Source organism: Chrysemys picta, chromosome 19, assembly GCF_011386835.1.
Source record: "Chrysemys picta bellii isolate R12L10 chromosome 19, ASM1138683v2, whole genome shotgun sequence".
In the NCBI taxonomy this organism is placed as follows: Eukaryota; Metazoa; Chordata; order Testudines; family Emydidae; genus Chrysemys; species Chrysemys picta.
This window is the reverse complement of record NC_088809.1, coordinates 13,424,296-13,445,195: the sequence shown is the minus strand read 5'-3', so window position 1 is coordinate 13,445,195 and position 20,900 is coordinate 13,424,296. Positions and strand designations below refer to the sequence as shown.

Genomic DNA, 20,900 nt, shown 5'->3' with positions numbered 1-20,900 from the left:
TGAAAATAGAGACAGGAATTTTTAATATGTGATATAACTTCAGTTGGTGTCTATGGGGAGATTCTGGAGAACAAATGACTGTACACATTAGCAAATCTCAGTGCTTGACTCATCTCTCAACATTTCATTCACTTTACAGTATAAATGTTACACCATGTCTGTATTAGTATGCGCAAGGTTCTCCTTGAGCCTAAAAGATCTTTTCAGTTTCCTCAATTTTTCCCAGGCCAGTAGTATTTCCCATCCCTCAGTTACCCTCCTTCTCCTAAGTTCCTTAAAAATGCCTGACTAAGGTCAACACTGCGCCAGTTTCACTTGCAGCCACAGCTTGGATCAGCATTATGATTTAAAAGCTATAAACACTCTGCAGTCTTGCCCACAAGAAGCACTGCATTGATCCCTATGCTCTCTATTACTCTTCCGAAAAGGGGTGTTGCCAGTGCTTGCTGCCAACTGCAACATGGGCACAAGAGCTGAGAGCTCTGAGCATGTCTCCAAAATGGCTGACGGCGTCCTCTGGGTCCCTGAGCAAATGGGTTGGGACTTTTGCCTAGTCGCTAGGCCTGTGTCCCATCCTGCTCTCTCATGGTAGCATGAAAAGGGTTCCTGGTGCCCTCTTTCCCACACACTCCATCATTGCACCCACATAAGACACTCTGAATTTTATTTCAGGGCTTCTAGAGCACTTCAGGCTAAGGAATAAGGAGTGCTGCATTGACCCCCCCCCCCCCAAACCATACAGTGGAAGACTTGAAAACATCACCACCACACATGTCTAATATCCTAAATACAGAGGCAACTGAAATCATTGCAATTGTCAGTAAACAATAGGTTTTTAGTGGTGGCTATTGTATAAATGCAAGTCATTATTAAAACTATTGTGTATGCAGCACAGAAACCTATTGCGTATGATGTGGTAAAGCATCTTCTCTTTTCCATAACACTAAAGGCCGGGGACTTCACTGTGATCATGGGTTACATTCTTCCCTCCCGTAAGGGACAGACACGTAAATATGCGATGTTTGTTTCTACAGCTTCGTAACAACAAAGCGAAAGATGTATGCCTTGACCAGGGTCCACAGGAGAACCACACAGCAATACTGTATCCATGCCACGGCTGGGGACCTCAGGTTAGGATTTATTTTCTGTTATACATTGTGCACAAGTAACAGAGAATTGGCCGAGATAGCTGCAAAGCATAATAAAGACATGCAGTGGGGTCTGTTCATTTAAACTTTCAAATGACAAGGCTGGTCGTCATCTGAAAAATGAAGAGGGTGGGGGGGTTATATTTTTTCCATTCACTTAGAGCAATTTTCCAAATTAAATTACCATAATCTTGAGAGAGCTATGCATAAAATCTTAATTTAAAAACGACATGGATAAATAATGCTGAAAGCAAATAGCCAATCAGCAAAATAGAGCATGCACATGTAACACATTAAGGCATTTTATTTTTCTGTTACCAGCAGGGTAAAGAGACACATGGGAAAACAAAGCAAATGGCGGTGGGTTTTTTTCCCCCTCCCCCTTCCCCCGATGGCATAACTAGAATGTTCTTTCAACTAGGTGAGGACTTAAATGGAGCCTTACTAGACCTTAGCCTCTTACTTGTCTAAGAAAATATGGGCCAACCAAAAGGCTCTTTGAACCACTGTGTTAATTCAAATCACATTCTGGGCTAAAGATCATGGTGTGTTTTTGCGGTATTATGGCTCACCTTAGCCCATGATATAATTTTATCCTTCAATATTTTAAAAAGAAACTTAGTAAATTCACTATACTTGAATGGTGCTGGCTGGACAGCCCTGGAATTGGAAATCCTATGAGTAGCCATTGAATAGGTACTGCATAAACAGTGCCAATGCATCCATCCTTAAAGCTGGGGGGATGGAAACTGTGCTGTGCTTCCAAGATCTGCAAGCCTCCAAGGATAACTTGCCAAGGCTCCTTTATCACTTTGCATCCTTCTCTTATTTTGGCCTGTATGTCTACTTTTGTGCTTCCTCATAACCTGGGAGCGCAATCCTGTTCACATCTGCCAGGTAGTCATCACCTTTTCATTGATATCCCTCCTCAAAATGCTCTTCTTCCATGGAGATGAAGAGGGTCCAAAGCAAGTTCATGATACTTCTGGAAGTAGAAGAGCCATAATACGATAGGCCACTTGTTGTTTAGTTTTTTTTTTCCTACCTGACCAAAAGCAGGAGACACCAGAAATCATTAAATTCCAGCCCAACCAAACCCAGGAAATATTGGAACTAGTTCTCATGAGATCTGCAGCCCAATCTATATATACACACGCAAGAGGTTTTTCAGATAATTTAGCTAAAGATCCAAGTTTTTGGGTGTGTATCCAACTTCAGCCTCTGAAGTGCTTGAGATTTACCCATTGTTATAGGAGCACAATCAAGCAATAGGTGAGGTGGAAAGGATACAGATGGAGCATTCCACAGTCAGTGTGCTCAGAGAATAAATGCACCAGTAGATAATGGCTACATCTGGAATTGGGAAGGCAAACCTGCCGGCAACCCATCTTTCATAGTTCTCTTTTCTTCTGTTGCTCCCCTTTTACCCTACTATAAAATCTGTGCACAGCACTGAACAATCAGGTCAGGCATTACTCGCCCTACCTCCTCTGGCTCAACATCTGAACTGAAGGGATTTCATCATTTGCCCTTTGCTAGAAAAACTTTTCCTGGATCATTAGTGTGCCAAGATCCAGTCCACATTCAGGTAGAGTTTTATTTATTAGAAGGCAAGTCATCTGCCTTTGAGTGGGGTTTTTTGAAAGGGAAGGACTGACTGTTATTCCAGAGGCTCTGGAAACTTTATTGCCTGTGATATATTATTTCCCTTGCTCTACTCTCTTGGTTTTGGTTTTTGATTCCCTCTGTCTTCCAGATGGACAGCATCATGTATATCGCCCTATACGTGACAATGTCTTCTAATTGTTGTTTTTAAATCTACCATCTAAAACCAACTCTACCCAAACAAAGCACTACACTTCCACACCGTTCTCGCCTGGGGCAGAGGATGAGAAACAAAATTAGCCACACCTGACACATTGATTAAAAGCATTCCGATACAACAGTAATAAGGGGGTATATAAAATTATACAGAATAGAATCCGAGATCCAAGGTACCTTTAAAAAGAAGAACAGGAGTACTTGTGGCACCTTAGAGACTAACAAATTTATTAGAGCATAAGCTTTCGTGGACTACAGCCCACTTCTTCGGATGCATATAGAATGGAATATATATTGAGGAGATATATATACACACACACAGAGAGCATAAACAGGTGGGAGTTGTCTTACCAACTCTGAGAGGCCAATTAAAGGTACCTTTATAAACTGCCACTGTTTGACAAGTTCACTCTGCCTACAAAGTGAGCTCCCTATCAAGCCTTCATCTCAAAAGGGGGAGGGATAGCTCAGTGGTTTGAGCATTGGCCTGCTAAATTCAGGGTTGTGAATTCAGCCCTTGAGGGGGCCACTTTGGGATCTGGGGCAAAAGCAGTACTTAGTCCTGCTAGTGAAGGCAGGGGGCTGGACTCCATGACCTTTCAGGGTCCCTTCCAGTTCTAGGAGATAGGATATCTCCATTTATTATTATTATTTTAAAAAGTGCATAAGCGTCCTACAAGGACTCAGGGTGAAGTCTTAATTCCTGGTCCCAGTTGTTCTCTAAGCCAACATCTCCATGTTTTCTGGGGTCAATGAGGTTCTCATTAGAAGTTGTGAGAAAGGAAGGCTCTAAGGTTTATTCTGCTGTTTCTTCTACCAGTGTTGCATGAGAGAGCTCAGGGCTGCAATTGCATTCATTAAGATCAAAACTGTGAAATATAACACAATAAAGACCATCATAGTAAGTGCTCACCAGATATTTGCATAATAAAAAGCTTGCCTAAGGAAACCAATTTCTCACATACACCAGAAAGGAGTGCAAGGGGAAAACGGTCTCCTGCAAGACAGAAAGGTTCCTAAACTTGTTTGAGGTAATTAATTCATTGAAAAGATTTGCAGCTAAAGCATTAGTTTTCTGGCTGGCAAAAAGCTGTTCCAGCCCATGTAACTGATTCCAGCCATGCTCTGGCTCCACACTGTAGTTTTAGCAGTGGTAGGATAGACTACCAGAGATGTTTCAGAGTAGCAGCCGTGTTAGTCTGTATCCGCAAAAAGAAGAACAGGAGTACTTGTGGCACCTTAGAGACTAACAAATTTATTAGAGCATAAGCTTTCGTGGACTACAGCCCACTTCATCTACCAGAGATGTTTGTCAAACTCATGTTTGAAAATTGTCTCTCTTCCTCTCTCTTGTGGTAGCACTTGTATATAATCAAGCTCTTTTATAGGATTTTTTTCCCCATCTGTCTATCATAAAGCTCTTTACAAAGGAGATATTGTTATTCCCGTTTTATGAAAGAGGAGATGATTATGGTAGAGTTCAAGTTTACAGCAAGGCCCTGGTGTCAGGTAGACTTGATCCAGTGACTGGTAACTTGCCCAAAGACAGGGCCTGATATTGGCTCTCGTGGGGTGACCAGCAATGGCTTCAGCTGCTCAGCTCACCTCAGTGCACATGGTTCACCAGCACTATTCCCATAGAGATGGTACTCTAGTTAGGGTACTAGCCTAGGATTTGGGGAGTCAAGTCCCAGCGCCAGGACAGATTTCATATGTGACCTTTGGCAAATCACTTAGTTTATCTCTGCCTCAGCTCCCCATCTGTAAAATAACAGCACTGAGCTACCTCAAGGGAGTCTTGGGAGGATAAATATATTCACGGTTACGAGGCAATTGGACAGTATGACGAAAGGGGCCATATAAATACACAGGAAAATGAATAAATAGAAGGCTCCCTTGCTGTAAAGGCCCTGGGTAATTTCAGGGGCTCTGATGTGTTCAGATACAAGTTATCTTCCCTTGTGGCTTTCAGCTGGAAAATTTGCATGCCCATGTGCCAGAAATACCCTGAGAGCCATCCTCAAGATATTTCCAGCCTGACCTTTGAAGATTCACAAGGGTAGAGTAGTTCCAGTCAACATCTCGGTGATGGGATACTAGCTCACACTGAAGCTGAACTGAAAACTCTTGTAGGGCCACCTGTACCTAGCATGGGATCAGTTCACAGTTAAGCCTTAAGACGAAGATGGATGGATATCCTATTCTTTGTACAAATGGAAGGATAAACTAGATCAGCCAGTGATGTAGCTCTTTACTAAACATAACTTAGCCACTGTTGTGAATATGCCATTTAATAATAATTATGCACAAACTGCATATTGTACTTTGTAGATGGAAGCTTATGCCTTTAAGTTTCTGACTGTATGAGAAACTAAACTGATACTGCCTGCTAACCTTGGACTTTGAGATGAATAACTAAAAGCAGGTTTTTTCTTCCTTCCACTTTTTTTTTTTTTTATAATTAAGCTTAATGATGTTTTCTTTTCCTACGTGGTGATCTGAATTAAAATGTTGCGTTGCTGTTTGTTTGACTGGCAGGCTCAACGAAACCAGCTCAAAGCAGATTTTTCTTCCTGTTCTTTCTGATCCACGTTGTTCCTTTCCTCTCCAAACCATGAAAGAAACAATGACCCCAATTAATGTGGGCATCTAATGGTATGCCCAGCTGCTCCAAAAAAAGAGAATGGCATTTGGGCACGTAAAGCAAACATTTACAGTTAGATTTGTCTGCTAAGTTATTTTGGCGTTCTGGTAAAATGCAATCTGGCTTCAGAGCCTTGCGGTCAGACACATAGTGCAGCTTGTATTGCCGGTTAGATTATTATTTTATTTTTTTTTAGCTTTTGCTCCAAGTATCTCCATGCCCGCATTTGTCTCCTGGCCTTTTTTGTTGTTGTTGTTTTGTTTTGTTTTGCTTGTCTCCGCTGTTTATCTTCCCTTTAGTGTTCCTTCTTTCATATAAGGCTTTCATTCATTTCTAGGTTAATTCATCACCAAGCGTGAATGATGAGGAATCCCTTTATCCTGTAATTAAATTGAATCTGCTCTTGGACTCACTTTGTTAGCTTCATCTTTTAAGTGATATATCATTACTGCAAAGTGTTTTGATGATGTATTACAGTCTTGTCATTGGAGTGACAGAACTGTGGTGATATATTAGCATAATAGAAGGCACTATAATACAAGATAATGTCCATCCAGCAGTGCCTTCCATTTAATTATAGGATAAAATATGTTTTCCTCAAACAAATTTGTTAAGCAGCAGGACGCTGGGACAAAGCCACTAATAGTGAGATAATCCAGAAGACTGGTGTATCATGGGGGACAAATAGCATTTAGATTGAATTATTTAAAAAAGAAAATACTGTACTCTTATGTATTGTGGCTAGTTGAGAATCTGCCCTCTACAGAAAAGAAGCTAAACAACTCTAAATTATTTTTCAGTAGTCAAGGAACATCATCAAGACTTATTTCCCAGGTCCTAAGAAGTCTAATTAACTTTCTTCCATCACAGAGGAGTAACCAGGCAGAAATAGTAATCAAAGAGTGTATATTGTTAATGTCAGGTTTACAAATGAGGAGATCAAACTGAATGATGCACCAGTGCATTTGTAGAGTGAGAGGCTTACCCAACTGTGTTTAAATTTGCAGAAGCTGCAGGTTCGCTAAATAAATTATGTAATCTTTACTTTACCCCTCCTTCCCTCTTAAAAACATAGGCAGCTGCTACCTCCTTTGAACAGAGACAGAGCTCCACCATCCTCTTCCGCATTGGAAAGATATTTAGAATAGTGATACTTGGAGGTTCTAGGACCAGTCCCTTAGCACAACCTCACTTATTAATTTGGGGGTTAGGTTGTGCAACCCTTATGTTGGCGAGCAGTTACTTAGAGGCACATCTCATGGGACTACACGTGGACGTGTTCAACCTTGCCCAAAGTCAGCAGTTAGCCTGAGACTGTGTAACTCCATATTAATTTCCTTTAACGGTGTGGTCACTAGATTGTTGGTTTTTTTTAAGGGGTCCTCTTGGATTCCTTCCCTTTCCCCTGTTTTTCCCTCTTACTCTTCCCCTCCCCCTTTCTAAAAATCCTCACATCATAGTGGTCTGATAGAGTATGTCTGTACTGCATGCTAAGCCCAGCCTCAGGTCTGAGTCCAACCCCCCTTCTGTCCACACTGATCAGACTCGCTCAGGTCAGCACGCACTCAAGACCTACGTTCTCAGACCCTGCTGAGGGGGTTGATCAGAGCCCCCGTAGTCCCACTGAGACTCAGATCCAAGCTCTGTTTTACAATGTGGACACAGGTCAAGACATGGACTCAATTCAGAAGGTTTTCAGTAGGGACACATGAACATGACTGAGAGACCCAGGTTCAGCAATTTGAAACCCAGGCTTTCCGTGCTGTGTAGCTGCTCAAACACTGGCTTGGAAACACCCACTCCACAAGCCTGGGTCTCACTCAGGTCTATAATGCAGTGTAGACCTACCCATAGAGGTCTGTTATGGTAATTCCTATGGTTTTGCTTCCTCTTCTTCTTCTACCCAATCCCTAGAGATGTCCATATTCGGCCGCAGCATGTTCAGTCCCTGCCAGTGCAGGACTATTCGTGAATACTAACAACATGTTCTGTAGAAGTTAGCACTGTAGAGTACATCCGTGAGAAGTAACATCTCACAGCCTGCCATTTTGATCTGTGGAAAGTGTGACGCCCAACACTCCCCACGACTTCTATGCACTCTCACTTGCTGAAATGTGGGCTGGGCCACCTTGGTGCACATAGCCCGGCGGGCGGGCAGGGGGCATAGGGAGAAGAACAGTGGTGGAGGCAGATGAGCTGGGGAAGGGGGCCAGGCTCCCTGTGAGAGTCAGGCCTAGGCTCTGCATGCAAGTTGGGGCCAGGGTTCCCTGTGGGACTTGCTGCCCTGGTTCTGGGGCAAGCTCTGCTGCCACTTACATGTGGTCCTGGCCTTGAATAGTCCCTCTCTGCAGGCCCCCTGAGCAGCACCAGCTCCTGCATGACCACAGGGCCTTCACCTTCCACTTCTGTGGGTGAATGGGGCCTGGGAAGAGCACAGAGCTGGGACAAGGGAGCCGTGGTGGTGCCAGCCCCCCACAATGCCTCCAGGGGTCAAACCACTGAGCTATCCCTCTTATAAAATAGATTTTAGGTCCTGCATCCCCCTGCAATCTGCCCACATACACTTGTCCCCCCAGTACCTCTGCCCTGAGGGGCCTGCACACCTCTGCACTGAAGGCAGAGTATGTTACTTCAGCTGAGGGCACCAAAACCGCAACTTCAACAATGTTGGCAGTAACTTTAGAACCAAAACATCACAACTTTCATTCATCCTTCATTCAGAACACAAGGGGACTTGTACTCCTCAATCACTTAAGCTTATTTGAAAATCACACCCTTAAACTTATTTAACTCATCAAGGCACGTGCACAACGTTAACACTCCAAAACAGCCTTTTCAAGCAGTGATGCTTTCCAGGAATAACTGTCCTCCACCTTGAGCTGATGAAAAAAACTGAAGAGTAAAGCAATTGCAAGCTCTGTTTTGGTTGACAGTGAGCTAGATCAAATAGTTTGCAATATGCTGAAGTTGATCCAGAAATGCATTCTGGGCTTTATTTATCTGGCTGTTATACCAAGTAGGTTGAACATCTACTATATCCACTGTGATAGATTTCTCATAAGATCCGTGTTTGTTCTTCAGATTATTTCATTTTCCCATTGCCCCTTCCTCTCAGGACCTGATTTGATTTTTGCTCTAGTTACTTTTCCCACCACATTAGGAGATAACATCTAAGCACAGAAATTTTATTGCCTTGTGGGCAGTAGGCCAACAGGCTAAAGAGAAGCTGCCAAACATAATGAAAGGAAAGATGCTTAATACAATAATTATATACATGGTCACTAAGGTTTTAAAAGCACATAAAGAAAAATACTTGTACTGCATGCTTGCGCTTGTCGATGGATTTCTTAAAGTCACAGTGTTAAAGGAAGGAGTTTGATATTTAGTCCTTGAAAGATTTGTGAGCTATGTTCAAATACTAATTCAGTTTGGTTGCTTTACTAAAACACATGCTGTCAGTCAAGAATTTCACTGCTGAGGATTTGAAACATAAAAACATCAGTGCCATTAAAAACAGATAATCCAGAATTTCACCATTCTGCAATATTCGATTTGCTCTTAGAGTAATTCTAACGCTCTGTTCATATGGTAGCCCTCTTTCCAGACAGTCTCATCACATGTTGCAGAGTTTAAGTAATTAAACTCCTGTGATGCCAGGTGAGCATTATACCTGTTTTGTAAATGAATAACCTGAGGCACAGAGAGATTAAGTGTCTTGCCCAGGGCCTGTTCAGTGGGTCAGTGGCAGAGTTGGGATTAGACCCCAGCAGTCTTGATTTATATTGTGCTGCATTAACCGCTAGAAAGCACTCCTTTCTGTTCTGACCCAACCCTAACACAACTGAAGGCTCTGGCGAAAACCACAGGGAAAAAGAACTTGTCAATGCACAGTCAGGGGAAGTTTGATCATGATATTACATGTCCTACTGCATCAAAGCTTTCTTCAGTGCAAGGAGCGCGTGGTGGGCAGAATGGCTGGGGGACAGTGGCCTTTGCTGTGAGTTACCGTAGCTTAGGTCTTGCTTAGATTTACACCACTAGAATAATGTTCTTAAGGAACCCTACAGCAGGGGCGGCTTGGCATTGCATAGCCCTCTCCTGTCCTCAGCCAGTTCTAGCCAGAATCCATCCCCCTTTGCCCCACCTGGAGAGAGAACCTGGGAAGTTCAGCACCAAACGTACCACAACCCTGCCAAATGATCTGAAGGAGTTGATGAAGCTGTCAATAAATAGCACGCTACTGGTGTAGTGCTCTGCTCTGTTCAATGTCGATATCAATCGGCTGCGTGCGTGTGTTCCCTCTGTGTGCTGTCCCAGCTCTGCGCAGATAGCTGACACAGCAGACCCCGAGAGAACCCCCAATGACCACAGACTCTAGTAAGGTATGAAGGCACGTCGACCAGGTTTATTATCGAAGAGAAACACAGTCTCCAACTTTCTCTGGCATAGAAGTCCAAGGTGCTGCTAAGGTGCTGCTAGCTAGTACATATGTGCTCCCTGACAATGGACTCAGCTCAGTCAGTGGCGGGACTTTCCACTGCCCCCTAGGCTGGACAAAGATATCTACTCAGGGATGCATTCTTATACACAGCTACAAACAAGTTACACATCACTCCTGACGTATTGAGGTGCAACCCCACTATGTAGTAAGGTGCCGCCTCTCACCTTGTACATGTTGGTTCGAACAAAACAACTCTATCCATCATATTACCCTTTTGGCTCTGTCTTTAGGATGGGTCAGCTTGTTCCTTGTTGTGTGTGGAATGTACAAGTATGCAAATGTTCTGATATCTGGTGTTCAGTACCTTTTAGGTATGTCTCTTTTTGCAGCATCAGCCCTTTCCTTGCCAGCTTCTGTGAGCAGGGCCTGCCTCTGGTTCACAGCTTAACTTTGCTTTATGTTAGCAAAGTCTTGACCATTACTTTAGTTCAGGCCTCAGGCCTTATACTGGGCCTCTGATACGGGTTTATGTTTCAGGGCCTCATCCTACTACAGCATGCAGTTATGGTCACTAGAGAGAGACACAGTCATGCATGCCAACCCAGAGCAATGCACTTGTATGTCTAAACCAACATAGTGAAGTAAAGATGAAATTAGAAACAAATACCTTAATAATCAGTATCTGCTTTTATTGGTTCAAGTCAAACCCCTTTACATTGTTTTTAACTTGATTTTGGATGTTTAATTATTCCAACCAAGATAACCATAACTCCCGGTGTGATTTACTGCCTCTCTTTAAGCATCTGGGTCAGAGATATATTCAGTTAATTAATGTGCTGAATACTTCTCATTTGTCTGCTGGATAATGGAGTGACTCATAATTTAAATAAGCAGCTGTGTATATCTTTCCCCTGAATTATAAAAGGCAGGCTGCTGTCATTCTTCTCTTTTCACTCTGTGAATTTAAATACGTCTAGGGAAATATTTTTTTAAACAGTGCAAATATATCAGCCCTTTCTTAAACAACTATGCAGATCATTGGACAGTCAACAACTCGAAGGGACATGATGGGGGCAGTCGTCTTCCGATAGCTAATTTCTGCCCAGTAGCAAGACTTCATTCTTTCCATGGCTGAGGACAAGACAGCTCGGATGCCTTCCTCTGGTGCTATCATTCAACATTTCCTCCAGAACAGACAGAATTTTCAGGGTGCATGGGAGGCGCGAGATATACAGTTATGCGTTAGCAGGATACTGATGGATACTCCAGTGTTTGGAAATGGTTACACCAAGAGGCTTTTATATCATCTGTTGCTATATACACATATAGGGAACAATATGGGGGATCTAAGATTGGATCAGTTCATGAGGGACGTGATCACAAATCAAATCCTTCACTTGGCTATCCTTACCTACTGGCTGCTATTTTCTACCTATGCCTAGAATAGCTGGAGGGCTGCTCTGGACACACCGACAATGGCATTTAGTTGTCAAAAGAAGAACCCACAGCTAAGCATCTCAGAACCACTAGAATGGTCCAGCATGCCCCAAAATAGCCAGCTGGTTGCAATCTAAAACCACCATGACTAGCATAGTATCAACACCAAATAAAGGCCAAAGGATCCCACCCCATGGGGTTGTTAGTAATTAAAGCCCAGAGCCATAAAGGTATTTAGGTGTCAAACTCCCCCCTCCCCCCCCCCCCCCCGCCACCTGCATCCGTCTGCAAAACTGAGCTAGAAATCTCCGGAGACAGGCTTTTGCATGTCATTCCCATCTCCTGTACTCACTAGCTCAGTCCCCTCTGCATCTCTTCTCTAATCACACTCGAGAAGTACTAACAGTCTTTTTCCCCCACCCCCTCAGCTTGCCCGCTACACCAAGGAGGGATACCTTCACTTGGGGGCCCTTGGGACCACGACTCTGTTGCCTGATACCCGCTGCCTGGTGGATAACATGAAAAGCCGGCTCCCTCAGCTCCTTGATTGTGAAAAGGTCAAGAGCAGCCTCCATAAACGCTGGAATTTCATACAGGTTTGTGAGGATGGGGCTTTTGCCTGCTTCTTCTCTTCCCTTTAACTATGGCCTGTTTCACATATTCTCTTGTTTATAGCATGGAGGAAGCATTTCTGCAAAGGTAGGAGCTACTAGCCAACATGCTGCGAGAGGAGGTGTTTTTGTGCCCCCTTTGCTACTTTTACTCACACAGAAATTGCTCAGCCTAAGAACAATATAACGTTGGTGAGATTAAGGATGTTTCTTCTTTTTTCTAAGTCTTGTACTGCTGGTGCATAAGGTCCAGAATTCGATATTCGCGTTATGTATCCATGCAGCCATAGATTCGTTACAAAATGGCATCCCAGAATAGGCTCATGCAGACCTCAGAGACTGAAAATTGCCTTTGTCTACGACGGGGGTCTGTAATATATTGTCTAAATGTGGTGATCATGTCTCCCTCACACAGAGGATAAGACCCTGCTTCTTGCAGATTACAGAATTTCTCAGTTAGCTGAAGGGGCAGGGATATATGCATTTAGGGCTGAAGGATTTCAAGGATTATTTTAATGGATATTATTTCTTAGTTTGCATTCATGCCCGCCCACCAAGTGCTAAGTACTTACCAGGCCCGAGGAAGACACAGTCCCTGTCCCAGCGATTGCATGCAGTCACCTGTTGGCTACACAGAAGGTACTTACCTGTATCTTTGATTTTAGAATGGTGCGATCCTGAATAAGGGGACTGGGCGCTGTCTGGAAGTGGAGAACAAAGGAATGTCCGGCATTGATCTAATTCTTCGCAGCTGCACGGGACAAAGATGGACAATTAAAAACTTCATCAAGTAAAGGTATAAGGGCCAGAGCAGTCTGAAGAACTTCACTCACAACACAAGTGACTTGGACCGATCAGACCGGGATCCTTTTCACAACTTTGGAAAGAAAGAAATATAAAAACAGAGCTTTATTCACGGTATCAGGAGAGGACCTTGGGGGAAGTGGGCATTCGTGGGTTTTTTTTATTGTATATTAGTCTCTCACAGCTGATTCCAGCTGGGTGAAATTGCGTCAGAACTGTTATTTTCGTCTAGCAAGAGCTCTCAAGGTATCACTTATTTCTGCTGGAATGAAGCCTGTGCAGTCTTATGGACAGTTTATTGACAGGGAAGTGCTGCTTTCACAAATGACTTGAAGCTCTTAGCAAGGGCCATCAAGGTTTATACCAGGACCAGAGTTAAGAGACCTTGGACAAACCCACTGGTCAAGCAAGAGCATTTGTCTGAATAAAACAGAAAAAGATTGCCAAGTTTGAAAGCCTAAAGTGAGCTGAGTTAAAGTTCTTAGATGTTTTTAAATGTCTCCTCTCTCCCTTTCTCTCACCCACCTTCTTCTTCAACCTGGGACAAGCATGCTTTAAAGTGACAGATCTCAAAGGCATCTCCAAATAGTCCCTTGATTTCCCTCTCCCAGCAGCAGGATACCAACTATACATACAAAATGATGGGGCCTCAATTAGCTGTTACAACTCAAGAAAGCAATTTTGGCATCATCATGGATAGTTCTCTGAAAACATCGGTGCAATGTACTGGGGCAGTCAAAACAGCCAACAGGAGGTCAGGAACCGTTAAGGAAGGGATAGATAATCAGACAGTAAATATCACAATGCCAATATAGAAATCCACGGTGCACCCACTTCTTCAATACTGTGTCCGGTTCTGGTCGCCCCATCTCAAAAAAGATATATTAGAATTGAAAAAGATACCAAGAAGGGCAACAAAATATAAGGGGTATAGCACAGCTTGCATATGAGGAGAGATTAAAAAGACTGGGACTGCTCAGCTTAGCAGAGAGACAACTAAGGGAGGAGATGATAGAGGTCTACAAAATCATAAATGATGTGGAGAAAGTGACCAAGGAGGTGTTATTTACCCCTTCGCATAACACAAGAACCAGGGGGTCACCCAATGAAATTAATTAGCAGCACGTTTAAAACAAACATAAGGAAGTACTTTTTCACACAGTGCAGTCAACCTGAGGAACTCATTGCTGGGGAATGTTGTGAAGGCCAAAAGTATAAGTGGGTTCAAATAAGAATTAAATAAGTTCCTGGAGGATAGGTCCAACAATGGCTGTTAGCCAAGAGGGCAGAGATGTAACCCCGTGCTCTGAGTGTCCCTAAATTCTGTTTGCAAGAAGCTGGGACTGGATGACGGGGGATGGATTACTTGATAATTGCCCTATTCTGTTCATTCCCTCTGAAGCACCTGGCACCGGCCACTGTTGGAAGACAGAATACTGGGCTAGATGGACCATTGGTCTGACTCAGTATGGCCATTCTTGTATTCTTATCTCATGCCAATTCCTTCATTAAACTAAATCAGTTGAAATAAAAAAAATATGATCTTCTGTTGCTTCCCCCTCCACTTAACACGCACGCCTTCTCCAGCAATAGCAAAACCCTGCTTCAGTCCATAAGGCTGTTTAAAGTAGTTATCTCCCGTACCTTCCACCTTCTAACAGTTGCACTAACCCACCTCATGCAGAATGGATCTCCTTTTCCCACGCCTTTGCCAAATGGCAGCGAAATCCCACCACCGCCCTTCTGAATGTGTTCTCCCCTAAATACACCTTCCAGTTTTCCCCCCAAAGTGATTGCTGCTCCTTCACGCCGATGTCAAATGACTGCCCCATTGCAGGACCATTCCAGTGTGCTCTTAGTGAGGACGCCAATGGAAGTTTCCTTGCCCAATGGGTAGCCAATAAGCTGAACAGCAAGATGTTGACCAACCAACAGCATGCTGAGTAGCTGACTGGCTTTCCTCCACACTGTAGTGACAGCACCAGAATTGACTCTCCTGCAATTCTTCTTTATCCTATTGCTGTTCTGTTCTTTTAAAAGTGAGGATAATTATGCTAGTTTGCAGGTCATGCCAAGAACAAGTAAGAGGAGAGAAGATCCTACCAAGGCAATCCTCTGAGTGAAGTAGTGGGATTAATTTTAAAAATACACTTGTGACAAATGAAGACAAAATAATAATAAAAAACCCTCAACTTTGTAGTGTTTTAGTCCTACTCCCCGTGGTAGGTGTTTGAGCCCATTAATTGTACCATGGCTGGTGTATCTCTGTCATTATGGCCTGCTTACCACAATCCTGGCCTCTGTGAGTCTTCATGAGCTTTGGCTAAGTCAGGGGAGTCAGGTAAACAGAGAAACGAATGTAGTTTGTTTCAATGCTGATTTGGCACAAGTTCCTGCCCTGGTAGCCATCAAGGCTAATTACAACAACACAATGAAGGAGGCACCGTCATATTCTCAATTTTGAACCACAAGAATATTCACTACCCAATTTATTCAGCCATCGTAGGTGACCCCCGGATATTGAGTTTGGGTCCCAGTGTCAGGGTAATTGAGAAGGGGGAATAGTGACATCCAAGTGTTTACATGGACGTTAAAAGAATTCATTTCACATCAAACTGGGTCTGTTGTGGGGAGGAGGGAGCCTCTTTTCTTTGTCTTTCTCACAGAATAATAATTTTTCTGGTTGCCCTCTGGTCAGGGTGAGTTAAAATATATTAATATATGAGATGTACGTGTAAATATCATTCCCAAAGACTGGATGTACACAGAGTTGTTTGCTGCAGAACACTCGTGCCTGTCTTCCATTCGGGTCAGGATGAAGCTACCTTGATGTTTAATGAGTTTCATTTTCAGTGCCATGCAATAGGTTTATAGCTGATGTTTTAGTAATTTATTGAACAGAAGCAGATGTATTTCATTGTTCCTTCTACAGCAATGAACATCATTGTTCAATCATGCTTGACAAGACTCCCTCATTCATTGGCATCTCTCTCATTTTTTCACCCTCGCTGTCCTTAATGAAGTGAAATCTTTCAGTTGTCCTGAATTGCACAGTACGGAGTCATTGTAGAACTTCGCTCTCTTATTAGCTGTTGCATCATCTCTTGTGTAATAAATTTTAGCACTTACAAAAACAGCATGATGTGTATGTTTTAAAATGGATGTAAGTTCCCCCCCTTGTTCATTGCCACCTTGTAACGAAAATAATTTGCCAAGAAACTTTTCACTGAAAAAAATGGTGGGGGTGGCGGGGGGAGGTTATGCTACAAAATTAATGATAAGTGCAGAACAATTATCTCTAAATGAGCAATTCATTTACTAAAGGTCAGCAGTGGAAATCATGTATCGCTTAGTGTTGGGAGAACTCAAAATGTTTCAGCATAACCACCCCAAAAGTTTGCATGTTTATCTGAAACTTTTATGACTATTCCAAACCCAGAGGCCAGTCCTGCCACACTTAGGCATATAGGATACTTTAATCACACATGTAAAGTTACCTATATAGTTAGGGTGACCAGATCACCACACTAAAATAAGTAAGAACCATCTCTTTGCATCAGGCTTTGTCTAAAGAGATGACTCTGGGGAAGAAACTGGACTTATTTTGTGATAGGATTCCATTTAAGAAGACACTGTCAATGAGTATTTTGAAGCTCTTTGATATTATTATTTTATAAATCATAATATAAGTAAATATAAAAAAATGAAAAGTGAAGAGGATTTTGGACGTGAACAAGGCATTTCTGATTTGGTACTCAAATGGATATAGGTTTGGGGAGAAGGAAGAAATTCTGCTAAATTGGTTTCCAATCAGCAGACATAGTAGGCTTTAAAAATATCAAGAGGAAAACTTCAGCAGACAAGCTCCTGGCTCTACTAAAGTCAACAGGAGTTTTACTACTGACTTAAATGGAGCCAGGATTTTACTTCTTGTATTCATTTAAAGTTCTTACATTTAGGACTGTAAAATGCAAAGACAGGCCAAAATCAAAACCTGAGATCCAAACTTTGATGCTTTTACAGATCTGGATCTAAATGTTGCATCTTGCATCTCTCTCTAGTAATTTGTTAATTGCTTCAACAAGCAATGTCCGGGTGGCTTGCCTCCCAAGTAATTTAAAAAGGATTGGATGCCACTGAAATGTGGAAGGACTCATTATCCTCTGCTCCCTATTTAACACAAAGGTGTTTTTATTTTATTTTATAGAAATGGAACTTAGATTTTAGAAAAAGAAGAATGAAAGGGAGCTCGCCTATGCAGATTAATTTGCCATTCCATCCCTCCATATGGTCTGTCAGTCACAAAGATAATGAAATTATATACTGAGAAGATGAGAAATCACCTGGTCAGAGGTATTATTTGTGAGTAAGTCATCACACACGGGGAGGGCTTTTGGGATTATGCTAAAAGCTCTTTTTAAGGGTTATTACAAGACTAATGGAAGAACACCTGCATTGTCATTGCTATATAATTTTGTAAGTTTCTGATTTTATAATGGGCCAGTCTAGGTCAGAGGGAACTATACAATCCAACCTATTTTATGGGTTCAAAGGCAAAAATGAGCTTTTATTCCTACAGTCAAAATTCTTTAGCAGTAACTTTTTTGCCACTGCCCTGGGCAGATAGCCAAGCTTTCAGAAACTTCACTGTTAGACTGCTTTCAAAGTCATAGGTTTGACTCATGAACTCCCACTAGAAAAGCCTCTTTGCTTGACCACTAAGTAATTTGGGCACTCATCCAATGTTAATGGGTATGGAGTTAAGCACTCTGTTATGCAGTGTGAAATTAAGCATTGTGAAATCCCTATAACGAGCGCTGGGAAGCAACTACGAAACTGCAGATGCGCTTTTGGTTTTGCTTTTGTATGAAACGTACGGAAAGTTCATGTGACCATTAGAAATCCCGGCTGAAATTCCAAGCCTAGCTGAATAATCCATTGAGGGCCAGACCTCCCTCATTTGAACCAAAGTGTTTTGTAAATTTACACAAACAACCAGATTACATTTTTGTCAGGTTCAGTGATCTGAATTTCTCCCCCTTGTAGCCCCATCCACCTGACAAGTGCAGAAAGGCAAGGTTTTGAGAGATTCCCCAGCTTTGCAGAATTTGCAGCTTTGGTGGAAAATTGAAGGTTGGGTTGAGCACTTTGGAGGTATTTATTTGGGGGAGATGGTTGGCAAAATCAGTCCTACAAACATTTACCAGCAAGAGTTACACAATACTATAAAGTCAATGGGGCTACTCAGGTGCGTAAAGATACTAATGTGTGTAAATGTTTGGGGGACTGGGGTCTACAATGGAAGCAAAATAACTACGTTGCTTCAGACACCGAATGACTAAATAACTTCTAACAAAAAATAGACTCAGTTGCTCTATTTGTGCTCATTAAAGATCCCATGGTTCTTTTTCAAGAACACAGGTGTTAGCTGCAGTGTCCTGGATAGATTTATTCACAAATTCCCATTATAGTTTCAACTGGATGCAAGTCCCTTTACTGTCTGTCTGAACTATGGTATGGCATTGCTGAATATTGTTAAACTCTGTGCTCTGGACCTTGGTGACCACACTCTTTTCTCCAGAGGTGGGAGCACTGATAAATGTTTCTCTCCAAAAAGTGGTTGCACTTCAGTGGTGGTTAAAGTGACTTCTGTATTGATTGGGACCAAGCCTTCAGGCCTAAAACAGGCAAAACTTCTATTAACCCCAATGAGAGTTTTGCCTAAGGACTGGACTGTTTGGTCTATAGATTATAAGCATGAATGGACTTGATTCGTATTTACCCTCTGTCTGCTTTCCACCCACATAAAGCCCCTTTACAATGCCAGATTGGTGTAAAGTGGGGACCCTAATATAAATGAGAATCGGACCCTATACATCTAATGTAGCTCTGCTTACTTATGCCAGCTGTGGCTCTGGCCCATCTTCCAGGCTGAGATCTTTGGTAGTTCATTGTCTGCTATATATTATATGTACTGTCAACAAATTAACAGTCAGGGCACTAGCTCTTGTATATCCTAATATATGCTAAATGTTTGGTTGCAAGGAATATAAGAATTGTTACCCCAGAAGAGACTAACGGTCCTGCTACCTCAGTGCAATATCTTCGGCGGGGGCCTATATCAGATGTTCAGCGAGAGGCAAAATAATAATAATAAAAGATAATGCATATGGGAGACTCCCTAGGGACTTCTTTTTTAATCCCACTTGGTGATCATTTTATGTTCTGAGACATGATGGATAATAGCCCTGAAAACTTGTTTCCTAGCTATTGTAACTAGGTTTTATTGTTATGTTTAAGTGTCTTATAGGTAGCCGAGAAACTCTGCGGGAACCAATTCCTTTTTACGCTTGTCAGACAGGGTGAATGTGGGAATACCAGCATGTTTTGCAATACTAACATTCAGCTGGGTGGAACCCTGCAATGAACCTCAAACAACTCTGCATTTTGAGAGGCAATCTCTGAGGGTACCGTAGCTACACTGAGAATTTTATAAGCCCTCCAAGCTTTCTCTGTGTATCGGGGTCATTTTTAACTGCTCCTCTGGACAAAGGGACCCTACTGCTGAGAAGCCATGAGATGAGCATCTGATAGAACAGAGCTAGTATAGCTGCTCTTCCTCCAAGCCCCCCCCCCGCAGTTAGCGGCGATGAGGCCAGGACAAAGTGCAGCTGGCAGAGGGCATCTCTGTGACCTGATGAGTCCCTAGAGTCATAACAGGCCCCTTTGGAGGCTCTTTCATCGGCTGAGCAAAGGCCTGCAGGATTGGACCTCAGGAGAAGAGAGTCTGACGTCTGGGCTGGCATACTGGCTGGTTCAACCTGGGCATGACTGATACACACCTATACTTTCTGACTTACAGAAGTGAATTATGTGGGCTGCGAAAAGCGGGAAATTATTTATTATCTGACAATGATTTGTTTTTCTTAACTGTGGCTGGCAATAGAGGAGTCTCTTTGTCGCTCCATTCATTGCTTTATGGTTCCACTGATTTTCTTTTTAGAAGGGGATGAGCGAGGCAAAAGGTACATAAAATAGCAAGAGGAAGTCCCCTTCTGCTGAGACAAAAATGCTTCTAAATTCAGGTCAGAAATGAGTCATCTGCTGTGAAGATGACAGAGAAAAACTTTAAGAAGGGCCTGGGATGTAAAAATGCACCACTTCTAAGAGAACTCCTTGCATACACTTTATGGCCTTATTTATGAGACAGCCCTTTCTCACCGCAGCCTATAGGCTCACAGACCCAGTTAGAACTAATAATGTTGTTATAGCAGTGCCCACCCATGCTGCTAGAGCCCAGAGAGCTTTCTCTTAACTCTCAGTAAGAAAACGTGAGGGCACATGTGGAGAACAAGCATTGCATTCTCTTGGGAGCGGGGGGTTAACGTGACTTGGGTCTGATCCTGAGCTGGTGTAAATAAGCAAAGCCCTATTGGCTTCAGTAGAACGACACGAAATCACACCAGCTGCTGATTTGGTATATTCACAGGGATTGCGCTTTGTTGGGCTGTTTGGGTTTTGTTGCGGGGGGAGAGATTCCGCCGTTGTCTTTAAGGCTATGTCATTTTTACCTTCTCTCCCATCATGTCTTCAGCTTTAGTGCTATTTTTGTCCTCCTCTCCCTTTGCCTGTAGCTGTCTTGTTTTATTTTTAGTGACTCTGGCTGCCTGAGATTTGGCTCTTTGTTCGCAGCATGGATTTGTTCCATCTACGTCCTCTTCAGTCCCTTTATTCTCCATGTATCTTTGTTCAGTCTTTTTTCTCTTGCCGTTTCTTTTAATTGCTTATTTCCACTCATTCCCTTCTGGTTATTTTGTTCCTCTATGTCTTGTATCCTCTCTTTTATTTTTCTGTTGCTTTGTTTTCTTTGTGGTTAGGCTCTCTAGTCTAGTTGCTTTGATCTTTATAAAACATCATCATTTTGCTGTTTAGATTTCTCCTCTACTGCCTCTAAGTAACTATGCCTCTGTTTTTCCCCTAACGTTTCCCTTTTG

The 20,900-nt window shown here is 42.6% G+C and overlaps 1 protein-coding gene across 2 annotated transcripts in view; it reads left to right on the top strand.

Annotated features, from left to right (window-relative positions):
- The window catches only part of GALNT17 (polypeptide N-acetylgalactosaminyltransferase 17), a 281,880-nt gene extending 265,840 nt beyond the window's left edge, over window positions 1–16,040 (top strand). For both annotated transcript variants that reach the window (XM_005283448.5, XM_065573365.1), the window contains 3 exons: window positions 1,035–1,130; window positions 11,920–12,087; window positions 12,768–16,040. In XM_005283448.5, coding sequence (XP_005283505.1) covers window positions 1,035–1,130; window positions 11,920–12,087; window positions 12,768–12,896 — 393 coding nt within the window. In that variant the 3' untranslated portion in view covers window positions 12,897–16,040. The remainder of the gene's footprint in view (window positions 1–1,034; window positions 1,131–11,919; window positions 12,088–12,767) is intronic.
- Window positions 16,041–20,900: the final 4,860 nt, after the last annotated feature.